Raw genomic sequence first — 15,177 nt, 5'->3', positions numbered from 1 at the left:
AAAATACGTACTTCATGTAGAAGACAGTTGAGTGGTTTAAGATTGAGTGATTCAGTGGTTCGTGGACACATCCAAGACCAAGTTCTTCCCATTCTTCTGCTCTGACATCCTCAGAGGTTGCTGTAGTGCCCAACTTTATATGTAAACCTGACAGTATTCAGTGGAAGAAAGAGACAGAAAAGGTAAATTTATACCACAAAATACCAATGTCAATGCCTAAAATAATCACTGGCAAAAAAAATAAAATGACAACAGTTGTTATGCCCAGGAGTCCCCCCAAAGACTACACTACCAGACAAGTCGAATTAAAGAGGAGTCCTTTTATTGAAGAGCCGGCCAGTGACTGCCCAGTGTCCCAACATGGGGTTTCTGAGCGCAGCCTCGAGTTGTCTGAGGCTCTGAATTCTATAAGGCAAAACTTTTCCAGGAGGCAAGCATGCATAATTATAGAAGTGAAAAACAGCAGTTGGGGGAAATCACAAGAGTGAGGCGGCTTAGTCAGTTTACAATGCTATGATCATGAGATTACACTTAGTAATTCTAAGTGAAACTAAGAATTACACTTAGTAATTCTTTTTCACAAAACAAATACAATCTACAATGTCCTAAGGTAATGTAGGGAGAGGGACTCACAGGTGAGGGTCATAAACAACATGATCATAAAGAGCCATAATCACCAAGAATATAATCATGAGTGCAGTCAGTAACTTAGGTCACTAACAATTTTAGTTGAATGCATTCATGGTTACACAATGGGAGGGCAAACAAGAGGAACCAGTTTTGAAGGTAATGGAATGTAACAGAAAAAGAGTAAACAGTAAAATGAAGTCAAACTTGCTCTTTTAACATTTCCGTATCATGTACAGATGGCATGAAGACCACCTTAACACAGTCATGATTTACTTCCTGTGATTAGGACTCAGTTCCCAAGAGAGAGAAGTCAAGATTCAAGAGAAAAAGGAAATAATAGTTGTTAGGCCCTAGCAAACAGTGTGTGCCATAGGGATTAGGACAAGTGCTAAGTGATTAGTGTGGATGTGTAATTATAACAGCAAGAGAACTCATTGTGGAATTGTCTGAATAAGTCTGGAAAAGCATCGTGAAGAAAGACGAGAGTAGGAGAATGTTTTAGGTAAGAAGATAAGATTAGGAGAGAGGGACCCACAAGAAGGATTAGCAGGCAATGGAGGTAAACTGTCCCTTTGGGGTGGGAAGGTCTACAAAACCCTAAGGAAGCCTGGATCCAGGGAAACTGGGGAAAAGGATGATGATGTGACCGTCACAGGCCCCTTCCAAACCTCTCATCCCATCTTCTCTGGAATATCAAGAAAGTAATATTCCAGAGTTCCAAATATTGCTAGATTAATCTTTAATGGTTATCAAATGTTCCCAGCTCTCCTGGCATGTTTATTTACATTTCACAGTGTGAATTTTGTGCGTCACCTTGGCTAGCTGATGGTGCCCAGTTGCTATGAAGTTTTAGTTGTGATCAACATCTAAATTAGTAGACTTTGAATAAATTATATCAACCCCCCATAATGTAGGTGGGCCTTGTCCAATCAGCTGAAGGCCTTGAGAGAAAAGATTGAGGACCCTCTAAGAGGAAATAGTTCTGCCTTCCAATGGTTTCTGGACTCAAGACTGCAATACTGATTGACTTTTTCTGGAATTTCTAGCCTGTTGGCTTCACATTAGGTAATCCCTTAAAACCAATCTCTCTCTCTCTCTCTCTCTCTATATATATATATATATATATATGCACAGGGTAGCCTAAAGTCCCTGTGCATTATTCTAAATTACACATAAACTTTATGGCCACCCTGTATACTGATGGCATCAAAAAAATGTATACACATTTTAAGAAAGAAAAAAATATATATTAAATTGTATTAATATATGTGGTATACCAATGGTTTTTTTGTCTTGTTTATAATATTGTCTATCTCTTGTGGTTGTAGAAGTCAAATATGACTTGAGTATTACAATTTTAATACAATTTTTTTCCTTTCCTAAAATGTGTATGCATTTCATTGGCACCCTCTGTATATATATGCATCCCAGTGGTTCTGTTTCATTGGAGAACCCTGACTAATACAACACCTCTGATGACAATAATCTCCCATTTTGATGCATTAACCTGGATCTTTCAGGACTTTGCTATAGCCCAACAAGACCTTTGAGAAAACACTTGTCTCACTTTCATTACACGAATGAGGTTTGCCTTGTCAAATGACCAGGGGGCCGGTAGCATGGCCCACTGGAAACTGGGCTCCTGAGAGTTGCAACTGCCTGGAATTACAGGCTTCTTTAGGATCTGTAGCAGCCTTAGGAGATTGTTGCTTCCTGGTGTTAACTACCTCTTAGCTGTATGATTTCTCATGTTAAATTCTCTCTGTTAAAATATCTGATGTGGTTTCTGTTTGGACTCTGACTGAAACACATGCTTGATGATGCCAGCCATTGATATCATCTGACAAATTCTCCTTCTCTTTCTCATACACACACACATACACACACAATCATGCTTATCATACAAGTTTCTGCTTAGAATTTGGCTTCTCACATAGGTTTGCCTATGGAGGGACGCTATTGTTTCAGTAAACATGTAATTACTTTGAGAGCTGTACTTTTCATTATAAATGAATATAGTTGGATGCTGGTTTTTGTACATCAGTCTCTAGAAGCCTTATTTTGGCTGTGTAGATATATCCATTCCTGGGACACTGACAGTGAGTTTCCTGCTCTCACCTATGGAAAGTCCAACACTGAACACATAATTCCATCAGAGCAATAATACTTGACTGGCTGACCAATTTCCTCTCATGTTCTTCCATGATTTTGTTTTGTACCATTTTTCTTTAAATAGCAATAGCAATGACCCCTTTCTGAACACACTCTGATTCTTTCTTTTCATTTTTCTCCAAATGAAACTTCTCTAGAAATGATCTGAATAAAACCTTCCAAGTTAAGATATAAACAACCAATACAGCTAAACTACCTCATCTCAGGGGATATTTTAATTTCATTTGCATTGTAACAAATCACGAATTTAAATCAAAGGGATTAAACCTTGATTTTAGAATCTCAGAATTCAACAATCTCCTAAGGCTGAGGGAACCAAGGGAAAAGTTTGATGTCATCTGAATTTAAAACCTGGAAGAAGGGGCCCTGCAGAGCTGTGACTCAGACTTCTGAGGACGGGCCCCTGACCAACTAAAGCTGGAACCTTCTTCAGGATACAATGAGATTAACTCTGGGAATACAGAAAGACATTCCCCTGGAACCACCTGCAGCTACCTGGTAAAGGACAGTCACAAAACAGCAAACAAAAGGAAAAACAAGTGTCTTCTGCAACTTCCCCTCCCCCACTTTTAACACCTCCTAGCATCCATGATTGTCGTACAGTGGGAGGAGGTAGGAGAGAGGTGGCTTCCACTCCCCTGCTCCTGAAAAGCATGCAAACAGATGCCTTCTTTAGCTACTCTTTAAGTTGGCTCTAATATAAAGCCACGTTCATCTAACACAGTTCTTGGCGGTCTCTTGGCCAGACCATAACTGATCTCCTTCTGTCTCAGGCCACAGTGAAGCACCTTGGGGTAGGCCACAGGGTACCTACACATCTCATAACAGCCTCCCTTGTAAAGCTGAACAAATATTTGCCTCTGCCTTACAAGGCTGAGTCATGGCTTGGGTTTGCATATATTCATGTGCTTCTGTGCCTCTGCTGCTCACATTAGTGGCTGTGCCAATATCCTGGCTGGACCGTTGGGCCCAAAGCAAGCAAGAAACAATAGTCGTCCCAGTCCCAGTGTATCTGAGGAGACTGATGTCCCCAGGCATTCTCTGTGAGCTTTCATAGCCAGAGACAGCTGTGCAGAACCAAGACTCCATGTCCTCCTGAAAGTTTACCTGGCATAGCTTCTAGATGTTTTTAATATTCAATCCAGATGCAAGAAATTATATCCAACTCATATCTTTGAAAACCAGATACAAGGACATCCCACAGAGTATAACCCCAAGTAATAAAATAATAACCGCAAGTAAGTTTTAATAATAAACTAAAGTTTAAAATGCATTTAATGAGAAAGTACTGGAGGGAAATAAAAGAGACCTCATTGAGAGACTGAGGACTCTTCCCTACCCTAGGGTTAGCTGTGCATTATAAATGAACTTGAGCAACTGGAAAAATCTTTTCAGATTACCATCTTCTTGTGTGCAAGATGGTAGAGTCTGAAGTTTTTTCTTCTTCTTTTTAAAGTTTTCATAATGCTGTCTGCATTGTTTGTTAAGACTGCCATAGTAAAGTGTCCTGAATGTGGTGACTTAAAGAAATTTGTTTTTGTGTTGCAGTTTGAGGGGCTCAAAGTATGAGATCAAGGTTTTACAGGGTTGGTTACCCCTGAGGGCTGTGAGGAAGTGATCTGCTACCTGCCTCTCGTCTACCCTCCCAGGGTCAGCTGGCAATCTTTGGTGTTCCTCGGCTTGTAATGCATCACCTGCATTCCTCTCTTCCACATGGAACCCTCCCTGTGTGCATGTCTTGTTTCTGGGTCCAAACTTCCTCTTTCCAGAAGAATAGTCATATTGGATTAGGGTCTACACTAAAGATCTCACCTTAAGTTGATCATCTATAATGACCTGTTGAAAAGTAAACTGAGGCACAACAACATTTTAAAGAGTTTATTTAACAAAGAGCCATTTCTGGGCTGCTCCAAGCCAGAAGAAGTTCAGGGGCTCCATAAGGAAACACAAGACAGGGCAGGGGGCCTTTTACAGGACAAACACAGAAGTAAAGCAGAGAAAATACTTAACTGGTGACAGTTATACAGTTGCCTTACTTAGTGTATCCATTTGGAGAGCTTCTGTTGGTTGAGCTTAAGTTCCGTTTTTCTTCAATATAGGCATTTACAAAAAATAACTCAAGTTACAGTCTGCTTACTTTTGCAAGTCAAGCAAAATTGAGGTCATTTTATAGGGCCAAACTGGCTTTTTCTGCTCAGGGATCCTGCAGGGGCCTGTCTTCGCATTAAGTTACTTTAACAGACCCTATTTTCAAAAGAGTTATACTCACAAGCACTAGGGGATGTGACTTCAACATCTTTTGGAGTACACAGTTGAACCCAGAACATTCTCTGACCCCAGATTCTGACCATCCCCACCCCCACAGCTGTTGGACCGGCCTCCTTGTCTCTGCTGCTGGCCTCTCTCTGCTTTTCCCTTCTTCTCCCTGGGCACAGGAGAGCATGCACGCGGAGGGTGGGCAGAGTCCAGCACTGGACAAGTTACTTTGCCTCTCTGAGTTTCTCTTTGCTCATCTGTAAGATGGGGTGATAAGTTTGCTGAGAGAAGTCTGTGAGATAAAGCAAAAGAAGACTTGGCTGGTACATGGTGAATGCTCAACAAGTTAGAGATATTGTTATTATTTATTCCTTTGAGTCAAGAAGAGGACCAGTCGTGAGTCCTAACCCTGGCTGAACACTAGACACATCTAGGGGAACTGTTTCAAAACTGGGGCCCAGGCTGCACTGGAGACTCTGACTCAGTTGGTCTTGGATTGGATCCAGGCACTGATATTTTTAGAAGCTCCCTGGGTTTTTCTCCTGTGGAGCCAGGATTGAGAGCCACTAGAATAGATGTTGGGATTGAAATCACTCATGGGAAGTCACAGAGGCTGAGGTGTAGCTACTTAGCCAGATGATCTGTGTTGTGGGAGAGGCCTGAGCTCAAGCTGGAGAGACAGTTCTGAAAAAACTTGGAGAGACCTAGTTTTCAGGGCTGTAACTTGCATTGTGGTCTCCGTGTGGCATTTTCTCTGGGCCTCTTTGATGAGGGAGCATCCCCACTGAGACTGTTGCCCAGAGCCTGCCTTTCGCCTCCTCCCCCAAAGCCTTGCCTGCTTGCCTGCTTGTCTGCCTCCCAAACACAGGTCTGGGGCACAAATCCTCAGTGGGAGCCAATGCCAGAAACAACCTGCCTTGCCACCCTTCCTGGTATTTATCTACCTTTCAACAGTGCACAGCATGGAATTCAAGGAGTCCTCCAGGCATGCAACTGTTAGACACCCAGGGACAGACTTAGGGAGTGGCCTTGCTTTTTCCACCCCAGAAGGTGGGAATTGGCTACTTGAATTAAGCACAACCCCCAAGGTCCTACAGTGCGGCTGAGAGAGATTTTATTTCACAGAATAACTCTCTCCCTCTGTCCCCAGCACCAGATATGTAAGTGTGGGCTCTGGACACAGCTGTTCTGGCAGCTGTGGGAGTGACCAGCCTAGCTTTGGCCAGTTCTGGCCACTTCTATAGGTGGCTCTGGGTTCCCAGACTCTCAGCTGCTGGCAGCTCGTCCCCTCTCCTCTTTCTCCAGCTGCTCCACCTCTTCTCCAGCTGGTGGGCTTCTCCAAGCCTCGGCTTCCTTACAGCGCCACCCTTGTCCACATCAGACACTTGCCACCCACCCTCCTCAAAGTCCCAGGGTCTCTCCAATCCTCGGAGAGGGCCAGGGATGCTTTCTTAAGTGAATGAATCAGTAATAGAAATAAACTCATATGTAAGCAGAAGCAATAAACTCTCTTAATTTATTACTATGACGAGGTTAGGAATGTTCATTTGCTTTTCGGCCAAATTAACAAAAGTGTAGCAACTGAAACAAAGGAGAGGGTCTTTTTCTCCACCCTGATATGCTGTGCTGGGAGCAGTGTGTTTGGTTGGGTGCTCTCCACTTCTTTGATTTTAATTGAGAGTATCTCAGAAGAAAGGGCAGCTGGAGACAGCCCTCTCTTAACACAAAGAGTTGAGTGTTTTATATTCATCTGACAAGTGACTCGGTGAACTTTGATTTAACTGTGGCTTTCACAAACTCAGAGGGAAAGGAAATAAAGTCCAGGACAGGGAAATACTTTTGCTAAACCCAGAGGCTCTGCATCTGAATTCAGCTCAGTGTTTCCTACCTAGGCAACCAGCTGCTTTCTGCTGCTGGGATCCGGAAGGGGAAATGAGTTCCCTGAAGTGGGCCAAAGCGGGGAAATGCTAACCGCACAACGTGAGAGCAAGGGCTCTCTTGATTGCCCTGAAAGGGTTCCCATTGCTGTTCCAGACGGAACTGATGCAGTTAAGCCCGAATTTCCTGGCAAGCGCAGGGATAGGTTTTTCCAAAAGGCATTTCAGACCACGAATGCACAGCTTTTCTGTGTCTAATCACGAAAGCAAAGCACTAGACACATACTCTCTGTTTCCAGCTGGTTGTGTGTGTTTTCTTCGCACTTTAACAAAAAACGTGCCAAGGTGTGACATTTATGAACCCCGCCAACTGCGAGCCGTGCACACAAATCCACCCTGCCTGTGGTGTGGGAAAGTGATGAATGGGGGCTGTTCTGCCTGGGGGGAGGGCTGCTGTCACTCTGGCGAGCCTGCAGCCTTATTTATTACACTCCAAAGTATAAAACCACCCAGCCGCTGCAGCTCTTGTCTCAGCCCTGGCATTTGCCGGAGGAGACCACGTTCCTGGGGCCGGCGGGCTGTCTTCTCCTGGAGGCTCTGTGGCCCAGAGGAGAACCATGCTGGGGAGGCAGCTCATCCATTGGCACATGCTGGCTTTGTTTTTCCTCCCATTTTGCCTGTGTCAAGATGAATACATGGAGGTGAGCGGAAGAGCTAATAACGTGGTGGCCAGAATAGTGCAAAGCCACCAGCAGACTGGCCGTAGCGGCTCCAGGAGGGAGAAAGTGAGAGAGCGGAGCCATCCTAAAACTGGGACTGTGGATAATAACACTTCTGCAGACCTAAAATCCCTGAGACCAGATGAGCTACCGCACCCCGAGGTAGATGACCTAGCCCAGATCACCCCATTCTGGGGCCAGGTACTCAGAATTCTCTTCTAAGGGTTTCTGTAAAAGCTTAATGAGTTTTGTGGCTGCTGTATTTTCTGTTCTCTCTTTGGCTGGGATTCTGAGGACGATGCTTTCGGGAAGTCCGCTAGGCTGCTTGTGGGTCTTCTCTGGATTGCTCTGGGAGATAAAGGGACAGCCAGTCTGAAAATCAGCGGAGGCAGCATGATGTGATGGGGCTTGATTTCTTTCTCACTCTGTTGATGAGGAAAGGAGTGCTGGCCTAAACACACAGATAACCATTTGCCATTCTTGGGAGAATTGGACTATTCTTAATCTTTTCCAGCAGAGAGAAGCTGCCCTTTGAGTTTGTCAGAAGTAATCAAAGTTTTTTGATGTGTGAGTTTACTGTGACATTTCAGGCCAGTTTTGTTTATTTCATTTATAGCATTCTAGGATGTTAAGCCTCTATGTTCAGCCTGTTTCTAAAAGAATTGAAGAGTTAAATCAAAAATAGACTGTGTATTTAAAATATAAACCTTATTGTGTAATTTTTTTGCTATGCTTTAATTATTATAGTTTGATTTGATGCCTGATAATCACAGAGGATTTCTCAGGTTATAAGCTCAGCAGCTAAGGGAATATCTTTAACTCTTTTAGGGGAGCTTGAGAGTGAGTTAAGCTTTCAGTATGGTGAATTGCAAATTGGTGACACTCAATTTAATTTAGAACATTACAAACAGGAAGAAAGATTTTGACTTACATTCTGGACATTTAGTATCCTAAGAACACATGGAGGAGGCAAGAAAGTTACTTTGAATTAAATGATCTTTGAATAAATAGGTTTTACTACAAGAATTGATAACTTTTAGGCATTATGTAGACCCTAAAGATCACATTTATTTGAATCCTAAATCTCTCCTCCCATGGATTGAGAAGTTTGGGTTGATTATTTGATTATCTGTGGAAACAGATGCCGATCTGGGCTAAGCTGGGACTTCTAATTTGAGCGTATGATGCAGTTGCTCACATCATCCTGTGAGGCGGTGTCAAGAGAAAAATTACTTTGTTAAGGAACCATGGAAGAAAAAGTAAACTAGAAATGATCCCAGTTTTTTTTTTTTTTGAAAGCCATTTCTAGAGACTGTCCATTCATCTGACAACTTTTTGACTTTATAAAGGATAATTAATCCTACTTTGTATTCTCCTTAGTGGTGAAGATATTTTCACTTTTGTCCAGGACTTGATCTGAACCTACCGTTTCAATTGATGGGTCCTTCCTGGCCACAGCATCATGAACCCCAGAGAGAGCAGAAGGCAGTTAGTTATAGGTTTCCACCAGGCGTTATTTTCTGGCAACCAACGCCTAGTTGGCAACTGAAATCCAAATCACATTTCTCCTCCACCCTTCCCATCCTGTTTCCTGAAGTATTTTCAAGTAAATCCCAACAGGAGAGCTGAGGAGACTTAGAGTCACTGATATTCTATAGCTTTTCAATGCAACTCCTCTGCCAATGGATGTGAAGACAGATTGAATTTAGGATTGTTCTTCCTAAATTCTTCCTTCTTTGTCTACTTCCCCTAACCCTCTCCTTTCATCTTAGTTCTACTTTTTCTTCATTCATTCCTTTCCCAAGTACTTCCTGGGCTTCTAGTTTATGCCACACTTTGGGATGGGGACCAAGGGTATAAAGGCAAGGTGCCTGCACTCCCGTCTCCAGTAGGGGTAAATTTTTGCCAATTAAATTAAGCTTAATTACATACCATGTGATAATAAAGGCAATTAGGAAAAAGTGTCAGATAGTTGTGGTCTCTGAGTTGGATCCTAAGAGATGAGACAAGAAGAATGGTTACCCACAGCAGAGATTTAAAAGAAAAAATAAATGTGCCACAGCAGAGACTCAAGAGAGCCACAAGGAGTTGGCCATGGCCAAAGTTCTGGGGCTGTGTGGGGGGTGGGGGCCCATCATACCGTGTTAGTGCCAGGCTGAGAAGGATTCTGCTAGCTGGCTAAGGACCTTAGGCTTGGCTTTACTAGCAAAGACTTTATGTGTCTGTGCATAGCAGGGTGGTGAGGTAATCAGAGGTGTGTTCTAGAAAGATAGCTCTGGCCATGGTTCATGGGGAAGCAGAGTGAGCTGAGAGCTGGGTGGGCAGACCTGGAGTCCCTTCCCCTGGCATTTTCTTCTCCAAAGCCTCTTTGACTTTCACCTTGATCGATCTCCCTACTCCTCCTGCACATACATTCATCTTTCTTGTCTCTCTGCTTTGGGTTAAAGAAGGAGCCAAGGACTCTCTTTCCCAGATGTCACCTACCAGTAGCAGACCTCAGTTCTAGGTCACTACTCCCAGGCCCCCATCTATAAAAGGGAGGGAGCTTATTGTAGATGTACCCTTCTTTCCCGTTGCAAATGTGCATGCCTTCAGTGTGCAAATTCTACCTGATTTTGGGAAAGGCTGATAAACTCATGCGGGTATAATTCTCTCTTACCTAAGAAAAACATCTAGATTAATTTATCCTGTCCAGCTTGTTCTGAGAGTCCAGCAAGAGACTCACAAGCTTTGTGGCATTTGGGTGAACTTTGAAAGACAAGGCCAGAAAGGAACGTGTGATGAAATGACATAGTAGGGCACCCAGAAGATACCTGAATAGTAGTGACCAGAAGTCTCTCACCATCTTGGTGGCAGCTCTGAGCTCCTGAAGCGCCCTCTAGTAGCTTGAGCATGTATCCCTCAGTCCCAGCAACAAGCTGCCTCGTCTGTCTGCTGAGCTAGTAGCTTCTTGTGCTCAGATACTAGGCTTTGAAAACAAAGTCTTTCTAAATTATTACTTGAGGCTTTGGAGAAGAATTTAGTATTTTGTTTGCATCATAGAGCTGGAAAGAAGATGCATGGCCATTGAAGGAGTGAAGAGGGGAAGTGTCTCCCCTTCATACCCTGAAGCTTCCCTGAAAAGGAACTGAGAAAAGGCAGATTAGTAGGAGAAAAAGGCACACAGATGTAACATGCACAGTACGGGAGTCACGTGAGAAGGATGGCCCCCATAGCCCAGCAGAGTACAGATGCTTACATGGCCTTTCCCACGGGGATGGAGCAGTCAAAGACAGAGCTCCTCTGAGCCCTGGGAAGGTGAGACAGAACTTCACTGTAAACAAAGGCTGCCTTTTTATGCATAGAAAGCCTCCCTTGTAATCTCTCTGCACTGCCCTCAGATAAACAGATGGAAAATCTGTCTGGGCCTGGTGACAGCTTCCAGTCTCCTCTGGTGGTTGATCTTTCCTGGTTATTTGATGAGATTTCTAAGGAGGAGGTCTTAAGGCAGTGGTATCTCTCTTGGAAAGAAATGTTCTTAGTAAGATTAAGGAAATTCCAGAAAGAATTTCTCTTTGATGCTCCTGGAAAGAGGATCAGAAAGACAGAGAGGCAGGAGAAGATCAGAGGGAGACCTTGGATCTGAGGCTCCTTCTTTCCTCCCTCCTTCCTTCTTTTCTTTTCTTTCTCTTTCTTTCTTCCTGCTTTCCTCCCTCTCTCCTTTCCCTTCTTTTTTTTCTTTCTTTTCTTTTCTTTCTTTCCCTCTCTCTCTCTTCCTCGCTTCTCTCCCTCCCTCTCTTCCTCGCTTCCTAAAGATTGGCCATAAGCCAGACCCAGAAGTATGGCAGGATTGCGAAGCCCTACTTTCACAGTCCACATTCACACTGAAAATCAAAATCAAATGAGCTTTTGCTCTTCTGTTCTGTGGGATGTTTCTATGATCCCTGAGCTCACCTTAGAGCTGAGGCTTATTTCTGGGACTTTTACATTTTTAAAGCACTCAGCATGCCACAGCTCCCTATTCTGGGGGTCTCTTTCTGTGCCTCAGCACCTTCTCATCCAGTCCCCTGATTTAGCAGACAAGAACAGACGAGACTTCTCTGAAGTCATGCAGAACTGAGGTGAGACTGCTGCTTCCAGTCTGGCGGCCTTCCCAACATTCTTAAGCATCTCAGTGTTTCCACTCTGTTCTTACACAAATGGTTCCACTTCAGGATTTTCCCTCTGTCTCCTCCCTTCTTCATCTCGAAAACTCATTACTGGCAGCACTGGATTTCTGGGGTTTGAAAAACTGTGTTTCACATTAGCAAAACCATCACAGGAAATATGGACACTTACTTCTCAGGTTGCTTGTTTGGATGAGCATGTGGGATGGGGCTGTGGGGACTTTGGCTTTCCGAGTATCCTGAAGTGTCATCTCAGAGTGATTGCATTAGTTGATTTTCTTTACCAATTTGACAAAAGGGTACCGGAGACTCTTACCTGTCTGTGCCTGGTAAATGGAAGAGGAGACTAGTAGTTAGCTCTAGATGATGGCTCTGGACTTGGGCTCCAGTGGTTGCCGGAGTGCGTCGGGACTGCAGACGCTACTCAGGGTTTTCCTGGAAGAGCTTGGTGGAAAACTTTAGGAAAAGGGATGAGAGAGTGAGACAAAGTCCAAGCCAAATTTTGATTAAAAAAAAGTAAAAGTAAGGTCAAAATGTGTAACAATGTAAAGCCTCGTCCTAGTTTTTTCCTTGAATTTCTAGTGATGAAGAAATCTTAAATTTTGTGGTTTTTTTCTTCCCCTCTTTCTCTCTCCTGTCCCTTTTCCTTTCTCTCCTGCTCTCTCTACCTCCCTTATCTGATGAACTGCTTAGCAACAATTTGCTATTTTTTTCTTTTTTGCCAAGCTGGGTTGGAACCCGCCACCTCCGGCATATGGTGCTGGTGCCCTACTCCGTTGAGCCACAGGTACTACCCAACAACTTGCTGTTTTTAAAAGAGCATTGAATTATGATTGTTATCTAGGAAAGTTTTTGCAGCCATTTTATATGAGATAATTAAAAGGCAAATTGCTGGCCAAGCTCCGTGGCTCACGCCTGTAATCCTAACACTCTGGGAGGCCAAGGCAGGTGGATTGCTTGAGTTCACAAGTTCAAGGCCTGGGCAAAATCAAGACCCCCCATCTTTACTAAAAATAGAAAAACTGAGGCAAGGGAATCACTTGAGCCCAAGGTGAAGGTCACTGTGAGCTATGACTCCACAGCACTCTACCCAGGGCAATAGCTTGAGACTCTGTCTCAAAAAAAAAAAAAAAAAAAAGGCAGATTGCTATTTCAGAAGAGGGTTCAAATTTCATAAGCAGCTCTAACTCTCCCGCCAATCACCTTCCACTAGATCTCTCACTCCTTCACAGTAAGCACACATTTTAGAAATTTATCTCTGTATAAACATGCACTTAACTCATCATATTTGAGCAGATTTCATACCCATTAAGTGCTCCTTAAATATTAGTTCAAACAGTGGGAGTACCATTTTACCTTTGAAGTGAAATGTGTGAAGTAGAACTCCCGTTAAATTACTCATAAAGAAGAAGTAAACGTTGATTCCAGATGTAGATACTAAATTAAAAAAAATATTTCAAACTTATAGTTAGTAACAAGTATGGTATTCTTGAAAATTGCTAAGAGAGTAGATTTTAAGTGTTCTCACTACAAGAAATTACAAGTGCGTGAGGTAATGTGTATAGTCATTAACTTGATTTGGCCATTTTACAATCTGTTCCTATTTCAAAACAACATATGATAAATGTATGCGATTTTAGTTGCCAATTTAAATGAATAAATAACTGTACACATGTTAGACTAAACAATATTTTATTTCCCTAGTTTCCTATGGCGTGTAAGAGTGTTATCACTGTTTGAAAAACCAGTGTTTACAATTCAGAGTTTACAAGAACTCTTAATCCAGCTCTCAACTCACTATCACTCACATTGTGAAGTGGATAATTCTTGGCCATTTGAGGTCATCTGCTTAATCCAGACACATCTGAGGCTACTTGCAATTGGGAGGAGAGGAAAGGCTCCAAGCTCCCTACTGAAGGATGTCTTTCCTTTGCTGTCACAGCAGCAGGAAGGCACTTTCTAGAAGTGCTATCCCACCCCAAGCTCCCACCCCAAGCTCTTCCACTGACTTTCCTGCGGGCTCTTCCTGGGATCACTGACTTACCTGAGCTAGTCCCTGACCCTGTGTCATGGATCTCTCTTCCCCAGTCCACCTTTTCGGATGTCATCGTGGGTTGATTGGAGTTAAACTTACCTAAGGGCCAAGGCCAGAGCAAACTTAAAAATCCCCATTGTTGCCAAGTACTTTCCCCTGAAGCTTCTCTTTCTGTTTTCTTCAAGTCTCCACCAACTGGAGGGCTGCCCCCAGACTGCAGCAAGTGTTGTCATGGAGACTACAGCTTCCGAGGCTACCAAGGTCCCCCTGGGCCCCCAGGCCCTCCTGGCATTCCAGGTAAGGATGAGGGAGATCCAGCTGCAGACTGTGCCAAAATAGGAGGCAAGGGCGCCCCTGAGTCATGGGGTCCCCTATGTGGGTGTGCCAAGGATGTGCATGGAAAACTGAACAGGAAGAGAGCTGGGTTGGGGAGCGGGCCAGGCCAGTGTAGGAGGGACAGTATGAACAGTCTTTATCCTCAGCTCTAGGCTCTAGGCACCTGGGCACCAGGTTCACCAGTACTGAGTCTGAAACTGTCTTAGGGACACTGTCTTAGTTCCCTCATTTCTGCTTTCTACAGTGTGCTTTCTACAGTGGCATCTGACTTCCAGAGGTCATAGGAAGCCTGGCAGGGTGGAGGGGACATTACAGTCTGGTTGCAGTCATCTTCATGGGGCCATTCAGTGGGCTGTGTGTCCTTCTGTGTGAGTCTCGGTTCAGTTAAGCTTTCCTTCCCCCAGCGTCAGGTCTCCACCCACCTATGCAGCTGCCTCTCAATTGACTCCTGTGCAGCTCCTGGCTCATGGAAGCATTTGTTGGCTCCAGCACCTCATGGTGGCCCAGGGGATGATCTGGAGCTACCCTGGGCCCTTCTATACCCACCATTGACCATCTCTACTGTGCTGGTGTTTCCAGGCTCAGAGGAGTCCTGGGAGCCTGCTCCTACCCTGGGTTAGAGGAGGAAGGGGCATCCCTGGCCCTGTCTATTCCAGACTTATCTGGGGTTTTTTGGTCCTCTTCCTCCTCAGGTCAATTTCTGGGGGTAGGACCTATGTCCGAGTTTGGCCAAAGCTCATTTGCTCTTCTCTGGCTTACCTCCATTGGTGTTAATATTTGTCAAATGTGGTTTATTTATTTTTTTTCTAATTTTAAGTAGCTTCTCTCACAAAACCAAATTTATAATTAGAAAATCCTCAGGCTTTGAACTGTGATTATGGGCTATGTTATTGACCCGCCCACCAAGGGTCACAGTCAGCAGGAGCAGTGACGTCAGGTGGGGGATATTTAGACCCTTCTCAAATCTCCGAAGGTCTTAGCTCTTCTTTTTTTTTTTTTTTTTTTTT

General features: G+C 43.9%; 1 protein-coding gene across 1 annotated transcript in view; it reads left to right on the top strand.

Moving 5' to 3' along the window:
- The first annotated feature begins 6,605 nt into the window (after window positions 1-6,605).
- The window catches only part of C1QTNF3 (C1q and TNF related 3), a 27,355-nt gene continuing 18,783 nt past the window's right edge, over window positions 6,606-15,177 (top strand). Inside the window, exons 1-2 of the mRNA XM_003792930.3 lie at window positions 6,606-7,855; window positions 14,020-14,131. Of these exons, the coding sequence (XP_003792978.1) occupies window positions 7,553-7,855; window positions 14,020-14,131 (415 nt within the window). The 5' untranslated portion in view covers window positions 6,606-7,552. The remainder of the gene's footprint in view (window positions 7,856-14,019; window positions 14,132-15,177) is intronic.

The sequence above is a fragment of the Otolemur garnettii genome, unplaced genomic scaffold (assembly GCF_000181295.1).
Source record: "Otolemur garnettii isolate 467f Iridium unplaced genomic scaffold, OtoGar3 scaffold00063, whole genome shotgun sequence".
Taxonomy (NCBI): Eukaryota; Metazoa; Chordata; class Mammalia; order Primates; family Galagidae; genus Otolemur; species Otolemur garnettii.
This window is presented reverse-complemented; position numbering and strand designations above follow the sequence as displayed.